Source organism: Sander vitreus, chromosome 18, assembly GCF_031162955.1.
Source record: "Sander vitreus isolate 19-12246 chromosome 18, sanVit1, whole genome shotgun sequence".
Taxonomy (NCBI): domain Eukaryota; kingdom Metazoa; phylum Chordata; class Actinopteri; order Perciformes; family Percidae; genus Sander; species Sander vitreus.
Window position 1 is genome coordinate 20,045,864 of NC_135872.1, and position 15,675 is coordinate 20,061,538.

At 44.1% G+C, this 15,675-nt stretch overlaps 1 protein-coding gene across 3 annotated transcripts in view; it reads left to right on the forward strand.

Annotated features, from left to right (window-relative positions):
• phip (PHIP subunit of CUL4-Ring ligase complex) overlaps nucleotides 1-15,675 on the forward strand; it is a 47,196-nt gene that overhangs the window by 26,798 nt on the left and 4,723 nt on the right. For 2 of the 3 annotated variants that reach the window (XM_078274553.1, XM_078274554.1), the window contains exons 23-39: nucleotides 101-308; nucleotides 579-689; nucleotides 944-1,051; nucleotides 1,889-2,013; nucleotides 3,774-3,856; nucleotides 3,970-4,081; nucleotides 6,908-6,969; nucleotides 7,158-7,313; nucleotides 8,546-8,666; nucleotides 8,804-8,929; nucleotides 9,739-9,814; nucleotides 10,272-10,331; nucleotides 10,913-11,065; nucleotides 11,750-11,902; nucleotides 12,596-12,804; nucleotides 12,900-13,141; nucleotides 15,006-15,152. In XM_078274553.1, the coding sequence (XP_078130679.1) occupies nucleotides 101-308; nucleotides 579-689; nucleotides 944-1,051; nucleotides 1,889-2,013; nucleotides 3,774-3,856; nucleotides 3,970-4,081; nucleotides 6,908-6,969; nucleotides 7,158-7,313; nucleotides 8,546-8,666; nucleotides 8,804-8,929; nucleotides 9,739-9,814; nucleotides 10,272-10,331; nucleotides 10,913-11,065; nucleotides 11,750-11,902; nucleotides 12,596-12,804; nucleotides 12,900-13,141; nucleotides 15,006-15,152 (2,252 nt within the window). The remainder of the gene's footprint in view (nucleotides 1-100; nucleotides 309-578; nucleotides 690-943; nucleotides 1,052-1,888; nucleotides 2,014-3,773; nucleotides 3,857-3,969; nucleotides 4,082-6,907; nucleotides 6,970-7,157; nucleotides 7,314-8,545; nucleotides 8,667-8,803; nucleotides 8,930-9,738; nucleotides 9,815-10,271; nucleotides 10,332-10,912; nucleotides 11,066-11,749; nucleotides 11,903-12,595; nucleotides 12,805-12,899; nucleotides 13,142-15,005; nucleotides 15,153-15,675) is intronic. The other variant, XM_078274555.1, reaches the window with a different exon arrangement.

Here is a 15,675-nt window from a genome sequence, read left to right on the forward strand (position 1 = left end):
AGGTACACACAATATATCTCACACATTTATCAATATCGACTATCTCCTACAGATATCTCCACACATTGTACGCAAACCGAAACATTCCGTGCGTTCGCAGTGACTACTCCAGCGATTACTCCGACTGGACAGCGGACGCGGGGATCAACCTTGAACCGCCCAAGAAGAGCGTGAAAGTGAAAAAGAAAAGCAGCAGCTCAGAGGAAGACGGAGAGAAGAAGAGGGACGGGAAGAAAGAAAGAAAGAAAGATAAAGCAGACAAAGACGGCGCGTTACCAAAGAAGAAGCAGCCAAAGGAGAAGAGGAAGGTTTGTCATTAAAAAACAGCCCTTTGACCAAATAGTGTGTTCTAGCCTTGTGGCTTCAGGCATGCCGTTATCGTTACTGTGATTCACAGTTATTACAGGAATAACTTTTCAGATGAAACGGTATTTAAGACAATTCATTAAAGAAGAACACAAGTACATTGTTTTTCATATACATTTTTGAAGTAAAAAAAGAAATGTAACATACTGCAAAACTTCCAATTTCTGAAAGAAGTGTTACTGAATATATTTGTTCCGTTGTGTGTCATTCAGAGGACCGAGTTTCAGGAGCAAGGGCTAACTCTGGAGGAGTGGCTTCCTTCTGCCTGGATCACAGACACGGTCCCCCGGAGATGTCCCTACATCCCCCAGATGGGAGACGAGGTACACGCCGCCTGTTGTCCTCACCACGTGTCTGCTCATACCACAACACTGGCGCATGTTTTACATAGCAACAAGACTAGTCTGCACCAAAGTTAGCGGCCCCTTGAGGCTGCGATGGCCAGTACACACTGGGAAATAGGTTGCGCACTGGTATTGCAATCCTCCGCAGCTACAGTCACATTCCAGAACAATAGACATAATGTACCAGCAAATAAGTATGTGGTATTCTTGAAATGATGTATGTGTGTGTGCAGGTATACTACTTCAGACAGGGCCATGAAGCCTACGTGGAGATGGCCAAACAAAAAAAGATTTACAGCATCAACGCTAAGAAGCAGCCCTGGCACAAGATGGAGCTACGGGTAAGGAACACTCTGACAAAGATGGATTTAAGACTCTCTGAAGAGAGACAGGGCTCTTTAGATCCCATGTATCGACAGTTTATACGGTCTGTTTATTTGTGTGCAGTGCCACGCGACCACTGAGGTGCTTCACATATGTAGATGAACTGCATTTGTACAGATACATTATTAACAAGTCATTAACATACGAATATTTTCAGTAACATTTCTCGTTTAAGGATGTTTCCAAAGTAATGGCTAGAGTAGTACACACATTCTTCATAGCAGAATGAAGTCTGCTTGCAGACTTGGTTTCACTTTCATGTGGACTTTAATCTCCTCTCTGTCCTAAAAATATACCTCCACTAAAAGACAGCACAGTACAAAGTGTCATCTTTTTTTTTTTTTAAGTAACAGCTTATAGGATTGCATATTTTACTTGGTTTATTTTTCACAACTTTTCCATGTGTGGAGGCAGAAATAGCGATTTCAGGGCAGACGGCAGACCATAATGCATTGCAGGCACACATTGTGTGCATCTTCATGAATGTATTGCCTGTAGTGTGTGAAATGCAGCGTTCTGTTCTATATGTGTTTTTTGTAATTTAAACAAACAGGCATGGTACAACTAAAGCATTACTCTCTCCAGATTCAGTTTTGCTCAGCTGGAACTGTCTGTAGCATTGCTTACACACATTACTTACCTACGTAATGCACCACGTGTGCATTATGTATATACATCGAGTGTATTGGACTATGTTTGAGCTCACAGGGCTCCAAGGTATGCGAATGACTTTTCCTGAGAGGTAATTAGTTGTATCACATTGCATTATTTGTTCTTTAATTTGTGGTGTTCAGGAGCAGGAATTGATGAAGATAGTTGGCATCAAGTATGAGGTTGGCTTGCCCACACTGTGCTGTCTGAAGCTTTCCTTCCTGGACCCTGACACGGGCAAACTGACCGGAGGATCCTTCTCTATGAAGTAAGTGTAACGGGTGGGCGTTAAAGCTGAGGTAGGCACTTTATTTTCGGCGTCGTTGGGCAAACATTCCATAATGATCTTTCAGCATATTGTAGTTTTCAGGCTTTAGAAAATCTAGTCGTGACGAGAGAGAGAGAGAGAGAGAGAGAGAGAGAGATTTCTTATTGGCTGTTCTACCTAACAGTCTCAGTGTTGTGTTCTGATAATGGTGGTGGACTAACACTTTACACACACACACGTGCGCACACGTACACACACACACTAATGTAGATACACAGACAGCTCCGTTGGCGATTCAGTTATGATTTGTTTATTACTTACAAGCACTTCAGGATCTGGGGATTACAAGTCCGGACTGAGTAAAAATTATTCATTGTTAAATACAATCATAATCAAAGGAAAGTTACAATACTAATGAATGATTTCTATAGCTAAATATCCATTAACTGACAAACTATAGGACAAACCTTGAACAGAATCAAAGATTTCTAGCGTTTTTACAAATTACACAAAGATACTACTGATACAGATGGATCCGTACAGATCAGTACACACCGATAATCACTCTGGATTTTAATATAGTTACTGTCTCTCTCAGATAGGCTATACTTTCATGTTTACAGGTTTTATTTAACACTCACACACTCACATGGGGGATACAAACCCGGTCTGACTTGTTCCCCCGGTGATGGCCTTTATAGCTGCATCGTTACCTTGGATACGGTGTAGCCTAGTATTAAACAGGTAATATACAGTAACAGCATAAAGAATTGAAAATAACACAAATATGTACACCTTACAACGATCACATAAAGGTACAATTACTGACACAATAAAATACCATATTACAAGCTTGGCTGTTAGACATAGTAACCATTTAAAGCTCCATTTATGTATTTCATGTAACATGCAAGAGGCATATGTTACATAAGCAAGCCACCCTGTCTCCACCAGAGCTTCAGAGGGTCTGCGGCTTTTTGATAACAAATTGTCAAGCTCAAGTGTTTGATGATTAACTTTTAAGAGTAAGTGTCGATACTTGCATCACAGCACTCTTGCTTATTGTATATGATACATTTGCTACTTCACAATGTGACATATTCACATATTCTATGTGTGACTTAGCGGTGATTTATCACCACTAAGAAGCCTCTTTCTCCTATTGTGGAAGAAGAATGAAGTGTTAAACTCTGGCAAACTGAGTTGGCAGAAAATCTGCATTCTTTTATTGATTCTTAAAGACAAACTCGGGGAATTTGAGAAGATTTTTTTTACCCTTTCATTTTCTCCCCGAAAGGCTCAAATAAATCAAACCCTGTATATAACTTACGCTACATGCAACATTAGGTAATGTACTTGTGATGTGAAAATTGTCCTTTTCTGTTGAAAATGGATATGTTAGTAGTTAAGTTCACGGATATTGTAAGCTGTAATGTTTGTTTGCTTTAAAAAAAAAAAAAAAAACTGACAGGTTTATCTGATGAGGACCCTGCTCTTCACAATAAAAAACAATTTTAAAACATTGAAACAATGTGACATATCCTAATCTTAGTTGAAGCCTGTGACAATTGTTTCAAAACATTTAATTAACTCATCTTGACTGACATCACAAAGTAAAGACTGTTATGGGCATGTTAAACTGCTACTAGAAATGGGATGCGTTTGATTTGTTTTACCCTGTTTAATAAGGCTGCTCCATTCATTCTTTTGTTACTTTGTTGCAATCTTTGACTAAATGTGATGTTTTTGTCTTGTTGCAGATACCACGACATGCCTGATGTAATCGACTTCCTGATACTGCGGCAGCAGTTTGACAACGCCAGAAGGAGGCAGTGGAGTATAGGTCAGTCCAGTTTTCCTTTGCAGTTTCTAGATTAAATTACAAAGTCAACTGATGTTTTCTTGTAAAGACCTAAACTAACTGATGTGTGTGTGTGTGTGTGTGTGTGTGTGTAGGCGACAGGTTTCGGTCAGTGATTGACGATGCCTGGTGGTTTGGGACCATTGAGAGCCAGGAGCCCTACCAGCCTCAGTATTCTGACAGCCTGTTTCAGTGCTACAATGTCTGGTATGATCACAGCTTTTCTTTTTAAGGGCAGTTTCAGTTAAAGCACTGCACACGATCTCATTTTCACGTGATATATCTGTTGGATTTGCATTAGCAAGGAGATCCATTGTATTATAGTTCCTGATTTCTCCATTAGCTGCATCAACAAATGATAAGTCTGTGTAAAGGCACGTTGAGACCAGGAAACTGCAATCCGGCCATTTTCCGCAGGGTGTGCAGAATGGGTGATTGGGAGGTGGGGAATGGCCCGTTTGTGTGACGTTCTTTTGTTATTCAACCCCCCAATGTAGCACAAGTACACTTTATATTTCACAATTACTGTTTTTCATCAGATCGTTAGATAGATCTTGACGTTTCTGACTGCACTTGAAGGCAGCTTCATTTCACGGAGAAAGAGAGAAGAAAAGAGACGAAGCGACTGTGCTTTGTTGTTGTGGCGAACATTCAGCTTTTACACAAACTCCTGGGCTGTTCAGTGCTTGTGTTTCGTTTTTTTTTACCCTCTTAGGCTATGTTCACACTTGGCATCTTTTTTTTAGGCTGCCAGCGTCTGTTTTACATTACAATCCCATGGAGTAAACCGTGTTTTCAAAAAAAAGTCATGAGCGCTTTTTTAAACGCCACTGCCGACTTTCTTTCTGCAGCTCAGCTCTTCTTTTTTGTGGCATTTATTGTAGGCCTTTATTATGACAGGACAGCTTAGACATGAAAGGGGAGAGAGAAGGGAATGACATGCAGCAAAGGGCCGCATGTCGGAGTCAAACCTGCTGCTGCTGCGTCAAGGACTGAGCCTCTGTATATGGGCGTGCGCTGTACCAGGCGAGCCACCCAGGCACCCCAGGGCTTCTTTTTGAAGTTGAAAAAAGTTAAGCTTTTCTGAAAAAAAAAAAAAAAACCCGCCCTACATCAATCGCTTTTTTGACAGGCGACCAATGACAAGCGGAGTAGCCAGACCTGTCGTTTTCATAACAACAAGAAAACATTGTAGTCAGAGCACAGCGAGTTATATGGTGCTCCCTGTACAGGGAACTCACTTTGTTTTATATAACGTTAGTAGCACCGCTCTCTCTCTCTCTCTGTTCTTTCTCTAGCTCGCTCAGCCGCTTTGTTTTATCAAACGTTAGCACCGCTCCACATAGCGCTCTAGGATACTGTAGCAGTAGCTGTTGTTATAGCAAAAAAAAGATGCTCTCGGCTGCTTTTTGGAACCAAAATGCTGCCAACATAGCCTTAGTGTTTTAAAACTTTCTTGTGGCAGCGATAGAGGCAGTGATGTTTCCCGTTTACTGTACAGATCTCTCACACCGCCTCAAAACAGACAAGTTTAATCGCTGGTTACATGATTGGCCGCCGCAGCGTGACGTCTGGTTGCCTTTCTGCAAAAGTCTCCCCCTTTGGCACCCACCGCTGCAGACTAAACGTGCTACCATCATTCAAAATGAATGGGCTGACCTGTGTTATTGCACGCCGTCTGACAGCCGGCGCAGGCAGCGTAAATGCAGGCTAACCCCACTTGACAAACTGTGAACAGTCAGTGGGGGGCAGAAACGAAAACTGATACAACGTGTGGGAAACAGAAAGGAAAAGACAAGCTTCAGAGGAATGATACAAACGAGACCAAAATAAGTCAAACTCAAGGAAACCTCGCGGGTGGTGGTGAGGAAAAAGGAAATAGTGTGCGTGTAGTGTCTGCTGTCATACTCCAAGGTATGAATGAAAATGGCATACCTTGCAAATGATATGTTGCCATAGTTATAGCACTGCAGGGTAAAGCCAGATATGTATTCAACCCCTGAAACAACACAACAAAATGCAACATTACAAAACTATAAATGTCATTATTAACTCCCAGAAGATGTACGTTACCCTCCTGACAATGTGCATAACATGACCCTTATACAGTATGACATTATACTTGGAGTGTATTCAACGCTATATATATATATGGCGCGCACTCGGCAAGCGCTCGTACGTTCATACATACATAGGTACGGGGAGGTTAGAGAAGATGTATGGGTTGAAAATTGTAATCTAGTGAGAAAACCGTGACTGGAGCAGTCATTTTGAGAAATTTAACTTGGAATTTAGAGATTGGCTTTTTGAAAACACTAAAGTTTGCTACTGCAAAAGTGTGAAAACGTTGACTCGGTACTGTACAGTTGGTCTCCTGACATCTGACTGAATCCTGGGGTTGAATGAGTTTTTAGATCTGACTTTCCAGAAATGTGAAACGTAATTGAAATGATTTACGTTGTTTTTTTATTTTATTTGTATTTTTAATTTCCACCTTTAATGGATAGGACAGCTAGACATGAAAGGGGAAGAGAGAGGGGAAAGACGTCACAGTTCACAGTTGGGACTCGAACCCTGTGCCTTCTGCGTCGAGGCATACACCTCTATGTATGTGCGCCTGCTCTACCAACTGAGCTAACCTGGCCAGAAATGATTTACATTATTAAGTGGAATTCGTCTACTTGGACAACACTCACTAACTGCACAAACACCTCAAGGCTTGAATCATTTAGGAAACTTGATGAAAACGATTCTGTTTGGAGTTTGACATTTACAGTGGTGCCAGCTAACTCTGCCCTTTGTTTTCCAATTGGAAACATTAATAAGCATATAGTCTGTTTGAGTTACTTTTTCTTGAGTGCTCACAGTCACACATTATTACAAAAACCTTTTTAGAGAATGATATTCACTTTATTCTGTGGGAGAGGGACGTCAGTGACGGCAGAACGTCACCTGTGCGAAAAAAAAAAAAATGACAAACACAAGACGATGTGATGACGTTGATGATTCATCTCAACACTGTTTCCCATCCAGCTGGGATAACGGAGACACCGAGAAGATGAGTCCCTGGGACATGGAGCCCATACCTGATGACGGTGATTCTCTCTAATACACCCACACTAACACTGCGCGCACACACACACACACACACACACACACACACACACACACACACACACACACACACACACACACATTTGAACAAATTCAAATTGTATTTACACATTTAACATTTTACAATGTTGAGGGAATTTCTCTTTGGTTGCTTTTCTCTCCTGTGCAGCCACGTTCCCTGATGAGTTAGGCACCAGTGTCCCGCTGGTAGAAGAGGAACAGAAGGAGCTGCTGTACGTCCCACTGGACGGGGAATGGGGCTGCCGCACACGCGCAGAGGAGTGCGAACGCATCATCAAAGCCATCGACCAGCTCTGCACACTCGGTATGGCGTCATCAAACCCCCCCCCCCCTTGAAAATAACAGAACCCTTATGTCATGTAAGCAGGGAAGTGACGTTAAGCCACGGGGGCAACATTTCTCGTAAAGCAGCGGCAGCATGACTCAACGCGACACGAGTCAGCACGAGCCTGGCAGGGCCACGGCTCCGATCTTAAAGGACTAAGCTGCTAACACAATGAGCCTCATATTGAGGTGCTTGCTTGGATTCCTTTTAAGTGATGTAATATCATATTAGGAATAGGCTTTGGGGAACTGCAATCGTCCCAGTGGAAGAAAGCTGGTGTCAGGGCTCCCTCTAGTGACAGTTTGGTGATTAAACACACACACACACACACACACACACACACACACACACACACACACACACACACACACACACACACACACACACACACACACACAGGCACCAACAGACAGCACACTTAATCCTTCTAGATCTCTCCTGTTACTCCATGCTGCAGTTGGCTTACAGGCCAGGATTTATATGAACTCTCTTAGGTGCATCTAAATTTAGAGAAGAGTATTCCGAATGAGTAGCAAGGGGATAAAGCTGTGAGGTTAGCATTGCTGTTAGGGGGTGGGAATCCCCCGAGGCCTCACGATACAATATTATTGCGATTTTAAACATATTGCAACATTCTGCGATATATTGGAATTTATTACCTTTTTTCCCCACTTCCAACTTTTCCCAATTACTAATTATGTCCCCAAAAAGTAAACTTTGTCAACATCTGTTTTATGTAAAAAGATACACGTCTCTGTTTGTTCATCTCACTTCAATTGTATTGCTGCAAAATGGGATTGTCCAGCAGAAAAACTGACCAACACATATATAATATAGATCGATACTTGGCGTCTGTGCATTGATACAGTATTGCCACGGAAAATAGTGCTATACTATGCTGTATCGATTCCCCCCGATTTTACCTGGATAGAGCAAACCCCACAGTGAAATCCGACTTGCTTTAATGGAGCGCGGTCAACTCGGGTGTGACGTCACTCATTCCCAGCTCCGGCTTCCGACTTCAGCGGTAAAAGGAGCCCATTACAATACTTGACCTATGCAGGTTATTTTATTTAGAAGGAGTCTATATCTCATAGACAAGATATGTGTGTTACTGAATGTCTGTTACAGCCGATGTGTTCCAGTAAATAATTCTCTCTTTTTGTGTGTTGACATGTCTTTCATCCACCGCCCAAACGTGCCACCCTCAGATGTTGCCGCGCCATTTGCCTTTCCAGTGGACCTGCAAGCTTACCCCACATACTGCACGGTAGTGGCCTACGTCACCGACCTCAGCACCATACGGGAGAGGCTGGTCAACCGCTTCTACAGGTACCGCACATCAGGACGTGTTTGAGTAAAAGAAGACACAGTGTGTGTGTGTGTGTGTGTGTGTGTGTGTGTGTGTGTGTGTGAGAGAGAGAGAGAATAAAATACACACTCAACATATTTTTATCTTTCATTCTCAGGCGACTGTCCTCTCTGATGTGGGAGGTTCGTTACATCGAACATAACGCACAAACATTCAACGAGCCCGGATCATTCATTGTCACTACCGCCAAGTTTGTCTCTGACCTCATGCTGCAATTCATTAAGTGAGTACAGTACGATTCATTCTAAAGCCTGCGTGTAGTTTGAGAGGAAAAATAATGTAGCGTCTATTAACAAAATGTTAATTAAAGTGCCCATATTATGAAAAAATCTCTTTTTCTGGGATTTGGGGTGTTATGTTGGGTCTCTGGTGCTTCCACACGCATACAAACTTTGAACATCCATGCTGTTTTGAGTGAGATACTGGTTTCTGAATGTGTCCTGCCTTCAGTCTCCAGGTGAGCTGCTCAAAAATCTGCACGGCTTTCTACGTATAGAACTACTTACATGTCCCTGTTCTGCAGGTATTCCACACAAAGTTGGAAGTGCGCCCTCGTTTAGAAGAAGTCTCCCGGCTAATCCTGCCTTGTACAGGCCGAAGTTGCAGAAACAGCTAGCTAGCTCATGTGATCCTTACCTAGCTACTGCGCATGTGCGACTGACAACAAAGATGTTACAGAAGTTGAGAGGTCTCACTCTGTAGCTAAAACAGAGACCTGACACAGGGTGTAAAGAGGAGCTGCAGCAATGTGCAGTACAACAAAAATATGGTGTTTTTTTGAAAATTAAGCCACATAAACCTATCCTGGTACAACCTCAAAATACAATTATAAACCTGAAAATGAGCATAATATGAGCACTTTAACCAGTTCAGGTGTTTCTTTTACTTAAAGCACTCAATTTACAAACCCAAATCGGTTATCAAGAACTTCTAGTTAAGAATAAAGATTATTTTCCACGTTTCCACTTTAAACGTCCCACAACATTTGCACACAGATTCATTTCTGATCTCATCTTCTTTTTTAATCTTCAGGGACCAAAATCTGACGGACCTCAAGCCCCTTTACAAAACTATGAAGAAGGCTACCTTCTCTGACTCTGAAGATGAGGTGCGTGTGCATATATTCATGTTTACACTCCAATTTGTCCTGAACATGTTGCTTTTTAGGGTTAGGGTTATGATGATTGATGATTATAATATGGTTTATGTCATTTGTATATGAAAACAAAAAGCTTACTTTCACTATTTCACACATTTTTCTTCCTAATTCCAAAACATGCCGTGAATTGGATATTGCATTGCATAAATCACAGCAACAAAAGTGCTATATAAAGAATTCTGCCGTCACGAACAGTATTTACAATAATCTGATTTGAACTCTCAGTTGATCTTGTTTGGCAGCTCAAAGACTCCATTACACACAAGAGTTAAATAATGTTACACCTGAAAGGCAGTTGGGAGCTGAAATAATGAAATATTCTATGGTGGAGCAGCCTTTAGTACATGAGCTCAGCAGAGCACAATATCCTCACCTTTATTTAACTCCCCTTTTCTTATCTGTTCAGGACGACGAGGAAGAGGATGAGGATACTAATACTCCTGGAACGTCCACACGTAACCATAAGGTAACAATATCTGACAGCAACGCTGTGTAACCTTACATCCTCGACTGCAGTCCACATGAGTTGAAGAAGAAGAAGAGATACTTTATTGATCCCCAGGGGGGGAAATTACATGTTTACACTCTGTTGATATGTTACATATTACCCACAGGCCCAAAATACACACACATGCACAAGCAGGGCCTATACATGCACTAATGGAGAGATGTCAGAGTGAGGGGCACAAGGGCACCTCAGCAGTGCCCAGGAGGTGAACTGTCTCTCTCCAGCTACCAGTCCGTACTTGGTCCGTACGGGGACTTGGACCCTCTGGTTCCCAAGCCAAGTCCCGACGGACTGAGCTACCGCTGCCCCTTTTGCCACATTGACAACAAGGTCTTTGAAGATTTGGTCACATACACAAATCAAAACATTTAAATTAAAATATGTAAATTGTAGGATTTTTTTTTATTTTTTTTAAAACCCTAAACAGGTATGGAATCACAAAAAATATGATTAGGAAAAAACTTTTTTTTTTCTTTTTTTTTTCCTTAGGCTAGTACAGTAACTACAGTTACTTATATTTCCTCATTTTGTTTGTTTAGGGTCGTCGACCCACTCAGCGGCAACTGCGAACCCGACCCCCGTCGTACGACCCTCATGCGTGGCGGGGCCGCTGCAAGGAGCTGCTGGACCTCATCTTTCAGTGTGAAGACTCGGAGCCCTTCAGAGAACCTGTGGACCTGCAGGAATACCCGGTATGTATGCAACAACTCTGTGTTTTCTTACTTGTGTGCGCATGTGAACTCTACCTCAACAAACGTAACCCTGGATGGGATCCGTGTTTAGCTCATTGTGATGTGTTTCCATTAGATTGATTTGCATTTTCAGTTATTTTGTCCTTGCATCTTGCTTTACCGTCAGTCTGGGGCACAAGTGGCTACAGTTCAATGACTCAAGGAGTGGTAGTTTTTTTTAAAAAGTTTTTTTATGGGCATTTCCGCCTTCAATGACAGGACAGCTCAGACATGAAAGGGGAGCGAGAGAGAGGGGTTCCCTGAACCCCGGACCCTCTGCATCGAGGAATAAACCTCTCTATATGTGCGCCTGCTCTACCAACTGAGCTAACCTGGCCACAAGGAGTGGTAGTTTAAACGGATTGTTTGGTCTGAAGAACAGGCCTCTCCATTCAGCATCTGAAATGAAGACCAAATCTACTGGATGTGGTAGCTGTAAAGGAGGAACAGACTCTCGGTTTCAGTGGGCTAGAGTTCTCTTGTTAACAGACGAAAGGGTGGAATTCTTTTGCTTTAGGTTTTTTTTTCAGTCCAAATCCCCCCAAATCTCTTACTCCTTTACCCTCACTTACCCTCTCCTCTCCTCTTTATTCTGTTTTTGAAACCTGTAATTGAAATATCCCAACTTCTCTCTGCTGCTCTCAGGACTACCTGCAAATAGTTGACTCACCAATGGACTTTGGCACCGTTCTCAACACGCTCAAAAATGGAAAGTACCAATCTCCCATTGAGCTCTGCAAAGATGTCCGGCTCATTTTCAGCAATTCCAAAGCTTACACGCCCAGTAAGAAGTCTCGGGTGAGACACACATGCACAAACACAGACTTACACACCCTCTTTGAAACCATGGTGCATTAAGCCTGATATACCTTGTAGTGCTCTTATATCCAATGCTTTGATGAGCAAATGAAAGATAATTCGGAGATCGGTTCAGTCATTTATCCTCTTTTGTCTTGAGCCCGGTTCAGACCAAAGATTCGCGAGAACTACTTTCAATGTGCCGGTCTGCAACGTTCTGAAACCTCCGTTCTAACTTCCAACTTTTCAGGCTTCTATGAAATAAAGTATAAAAAAATATGAATGAGGAGAGTGATAGTGAGATACTTGCTACAGTTGCATTTCTAGTAGCGCTGAAACGGCGAAAACAACATTTTATTTCTCCGATTCCCTGCTGCCTCTCTTCATTTACTCTCTAACTCGCTCAACCGCACTGGCGGGCGCTCTCCTAGCCTCTGCCCAAAACTCTGCCAGTTTGTAACCGACTTGACTAACGCTATGAGTTGATTGGCTGTTGAAACGGGTGACGCCCCTCATGTTCTAAAATCAGCCACTGGCGACACCGGCTGGCTTGAGTCAAGCTGAAACGTGTTAAGACAGCTGCGACTTTTCCCTGCAACGTTCTAAAGCGGTTTTCGTCTCAACGCGAATCTTTGTTCTGAACTGGGCTTTAGTTTGGCGGTTGAATCAGTATATCTTTTATTGTGTCTCCAGATCTACAGTATGAGTCTGAGGCTCTCTGCGCTGTTTGAGGAACACGTCAGCTCCATTCTGGCCGACTACAAAGCCATCCACGGCCTGACCAATAAACTGACCAGACAGGGAACAGACAGACAGACACGACACACTACGGACAGACAGACACGGCACGCCATGAAGAGGAGGAGGAGGAGCGAATCTCCAGCAAGCAGCACCGCGTCCAGGTAGAAGACAGGACATTTTATTTGGGGTTTTGGGGTCTTTTATATGAATTAGGTGTGATCGTTTGATAATCTTTCTTCCCATCCTCTGCATCTAGTCCAGAGAGGAAGAGACGTGTATCATCCAGGGGGACAGGAAAAAAGGAGCCATCACCGCCACCTTCACGAGCCTCCTCTCTGAGGCAGAGCATCCCCGTCAAACAGCCCCCTCAGCTGGTCAACGGGAAGGCCGACACAGCGGCCGCAGGGCGTACGCGAAGTGCGGCGCGCCATTCTACACACTCTCCACCCTCCTCTTCCTCCTCACATAACGCTGGAAGCAGCACACAGAGCACAGCAGGTGAGATTGCTTAAACATGTACGTTACTGCGCCCAGCCCTGAAATGATCCGGAAAGTAAAGCTTGATTTAGAGTTCTGCGTTGAATCCTACGCCGTAGGTACGCATAGATACGGACCCCACGCCGTAGCCTAAGCCTGACGTGCACCTGCTCAGAAATGTGACTTTACGTCGCGGCTAGGCAAGACCTACACCAACTGTGATTGGTCCGCTTGGCCGTGGCTTGGTAAAGTCACATTTCCTTCGACTTCATTACATTTGTAACGTTCAGACAGAGCCAGGCTAGCTGCTTCCCCCTGTTTCAGGTCTTTATGCTAAGCTAACCAGCCGCTGGCTTGGTATTTACCGCGCGGACATGAGAGTGGAATCCATCCATCCATCCATCCATCCATCCATCTTCATCCGCTTATCCGGGGTCGGGTCGCAGGGGTAGCAGCTCCAGCAGGGGACCCCAAACTTCCCTTTCCCGGGCCACATTAACCAGCTCCGACTGGGGGATCCCGAGGTGTTCCCAGGCCAGGTTAGAGATATAATCCCTCCACCTAGTCCTGGGTCTCCCCCGAGGCCTCCTCCCAGCTGGACGTGCCTGGAACACCTCCCTAGGGGGAGGCCCAGGGCATCCTCTACCAGATGCCCGAACCACTCAACTGGCTCCTTTCGACGCAAAGGAGCAGCGGCTCTACTCCGAGCCCTCCACGGATAACTGAGCTTCAATCCCCTATCTCAAGGCTGAGAGGCAGATACCTGTAATGGCACAACCTCGTCCCCCTTTTAAAGGGGAACCACCACGGGTCTGCCACTCCTAGGGCACCGTCCCAGACTTCCACGCAATGTTGAAGAGGCGTGTCAACCAAGACAACCCCTCCACACCCAGAGCTTTAAGCATTTCTGACGGATCTCATCAATTCCTGGGGCTTTGCCACTGTGGAGTTGTTTAACTACCTCAGCAAATCTCCACCAGGGCATTGATGCCAATCCCCCCTCATCCTCCAGCTCTACCTCTACCATAGAGGGCGTATTAGTCGGATTTAGGAGTTCCTCAAAATGCTCCTTCCACCGCCCTATTACCTCCTCAGTTGAGGTCAACAGCGTCCCATCCTTACTGTAAACAGCTTGGATGGTTCCCCGCTTTCCCCCTCCTGAGGTGGCGAACGGTTTTCCAGAAGTACCTTGGTCCCGACCGAAAGTCCTTCTCCATGTCTTCTCCGAACTTCTCCCACACACGCTGCTTTGCCTCTTTCACGGCAGAGGCTGCAGCCCTTCGGGCCCCTTCGGTACCTTGCAACTGCCTCCAGAGTCGTCTGGGATAACATATCCCGGAAAGACTCCTTTTTCAGTCGGACGGCTTCCCTGACCACTGGTGTCCACCACGGTGTTTGTGGGTTACTGCCCCTTGAGGCACCTAAGACCCTAAGACCACAGCTCCTCACCACAGCTTCAGCAATGGAAACTTTGAACATTGTCCACTCGGGTTCAATGCCCCCAGCCTCCACAGGGATGCACGAAAAGCTCCGCCGGAGGTGTGAGTTGAAAGTCTGTCGGACAGGGGCCTCCTCCAGACGTTCCCAATTTACCCGCACTACCCGTTTGGGCTTACCAGGTCTGTCCAGAGTCTTCCCCCACCCCCTGACCCAACTCACCACCAGATGGTGATCGGTTGACAGCTCCGCCCCTCTCTTCACCCGAGTGTCCAAAACATATGGCCTCAGATCAGATGAAACGATTATAAAATCGATCATTGGAGTGGAATCGATTTTCTTATTTTACTCTTGACAAGAAAGCAAAGTTTATCATCAAGAATTGACCACATGTAAGATATTACGCAGTTAACCTCCCTTTTATTGACTGTCTCTTTGCCATCGACAGAGTCCACTCGCTCACTGAGGGCTCATACCTCTGTGTCAGCTTCAACAACCGCAGCGCCTCAAAGGGTGACATCCTCTCCAGCCGCAGACAGTAACAGTGGAGGAAGCACCCGGAGGAAACTCAGGACTCCTGTACGGCTCACACCTGGTAAGAGATAGTGTCACAAAGAACTCACCGTGTAACGCTTAGGCCGGTTGTCAGCTGTGTGGCGTGACCGTTTATATTTCGGCTCCTATGTTAGGTTAGAGATTACACACTGCCTTCGTGACACGCGTTTTCGCGACACGCAAGCGTGTTGGAAGCGTTTCCAGGCAAAATAGAATAGGAAAAGATGTTTATATGTCGTTTAGACACGAATACATATTAGTAAATAACATGTTGATGTTTGAAAGTCTCTAGGTTTTGATATAAATGCAGATATAAATGTAATAAAAAAAAATCTATTTTCTAATATTGCACCTGTCAATACAGAACAAAATATTCTGTAGCCTATTTTGCCGTCAATCCTGCTGACGTTATCTCTGCTGTAATCAGATCAGTATATATTTATTTTTAACATGGTATTTCATTTTATCAATGGGAGACATACATATGTATGTTTTTATGATTAAAGTCATAAAATATCAATTTAATGTCACCTGCCGGCTATTGATGCATATTCTCTTCCCTT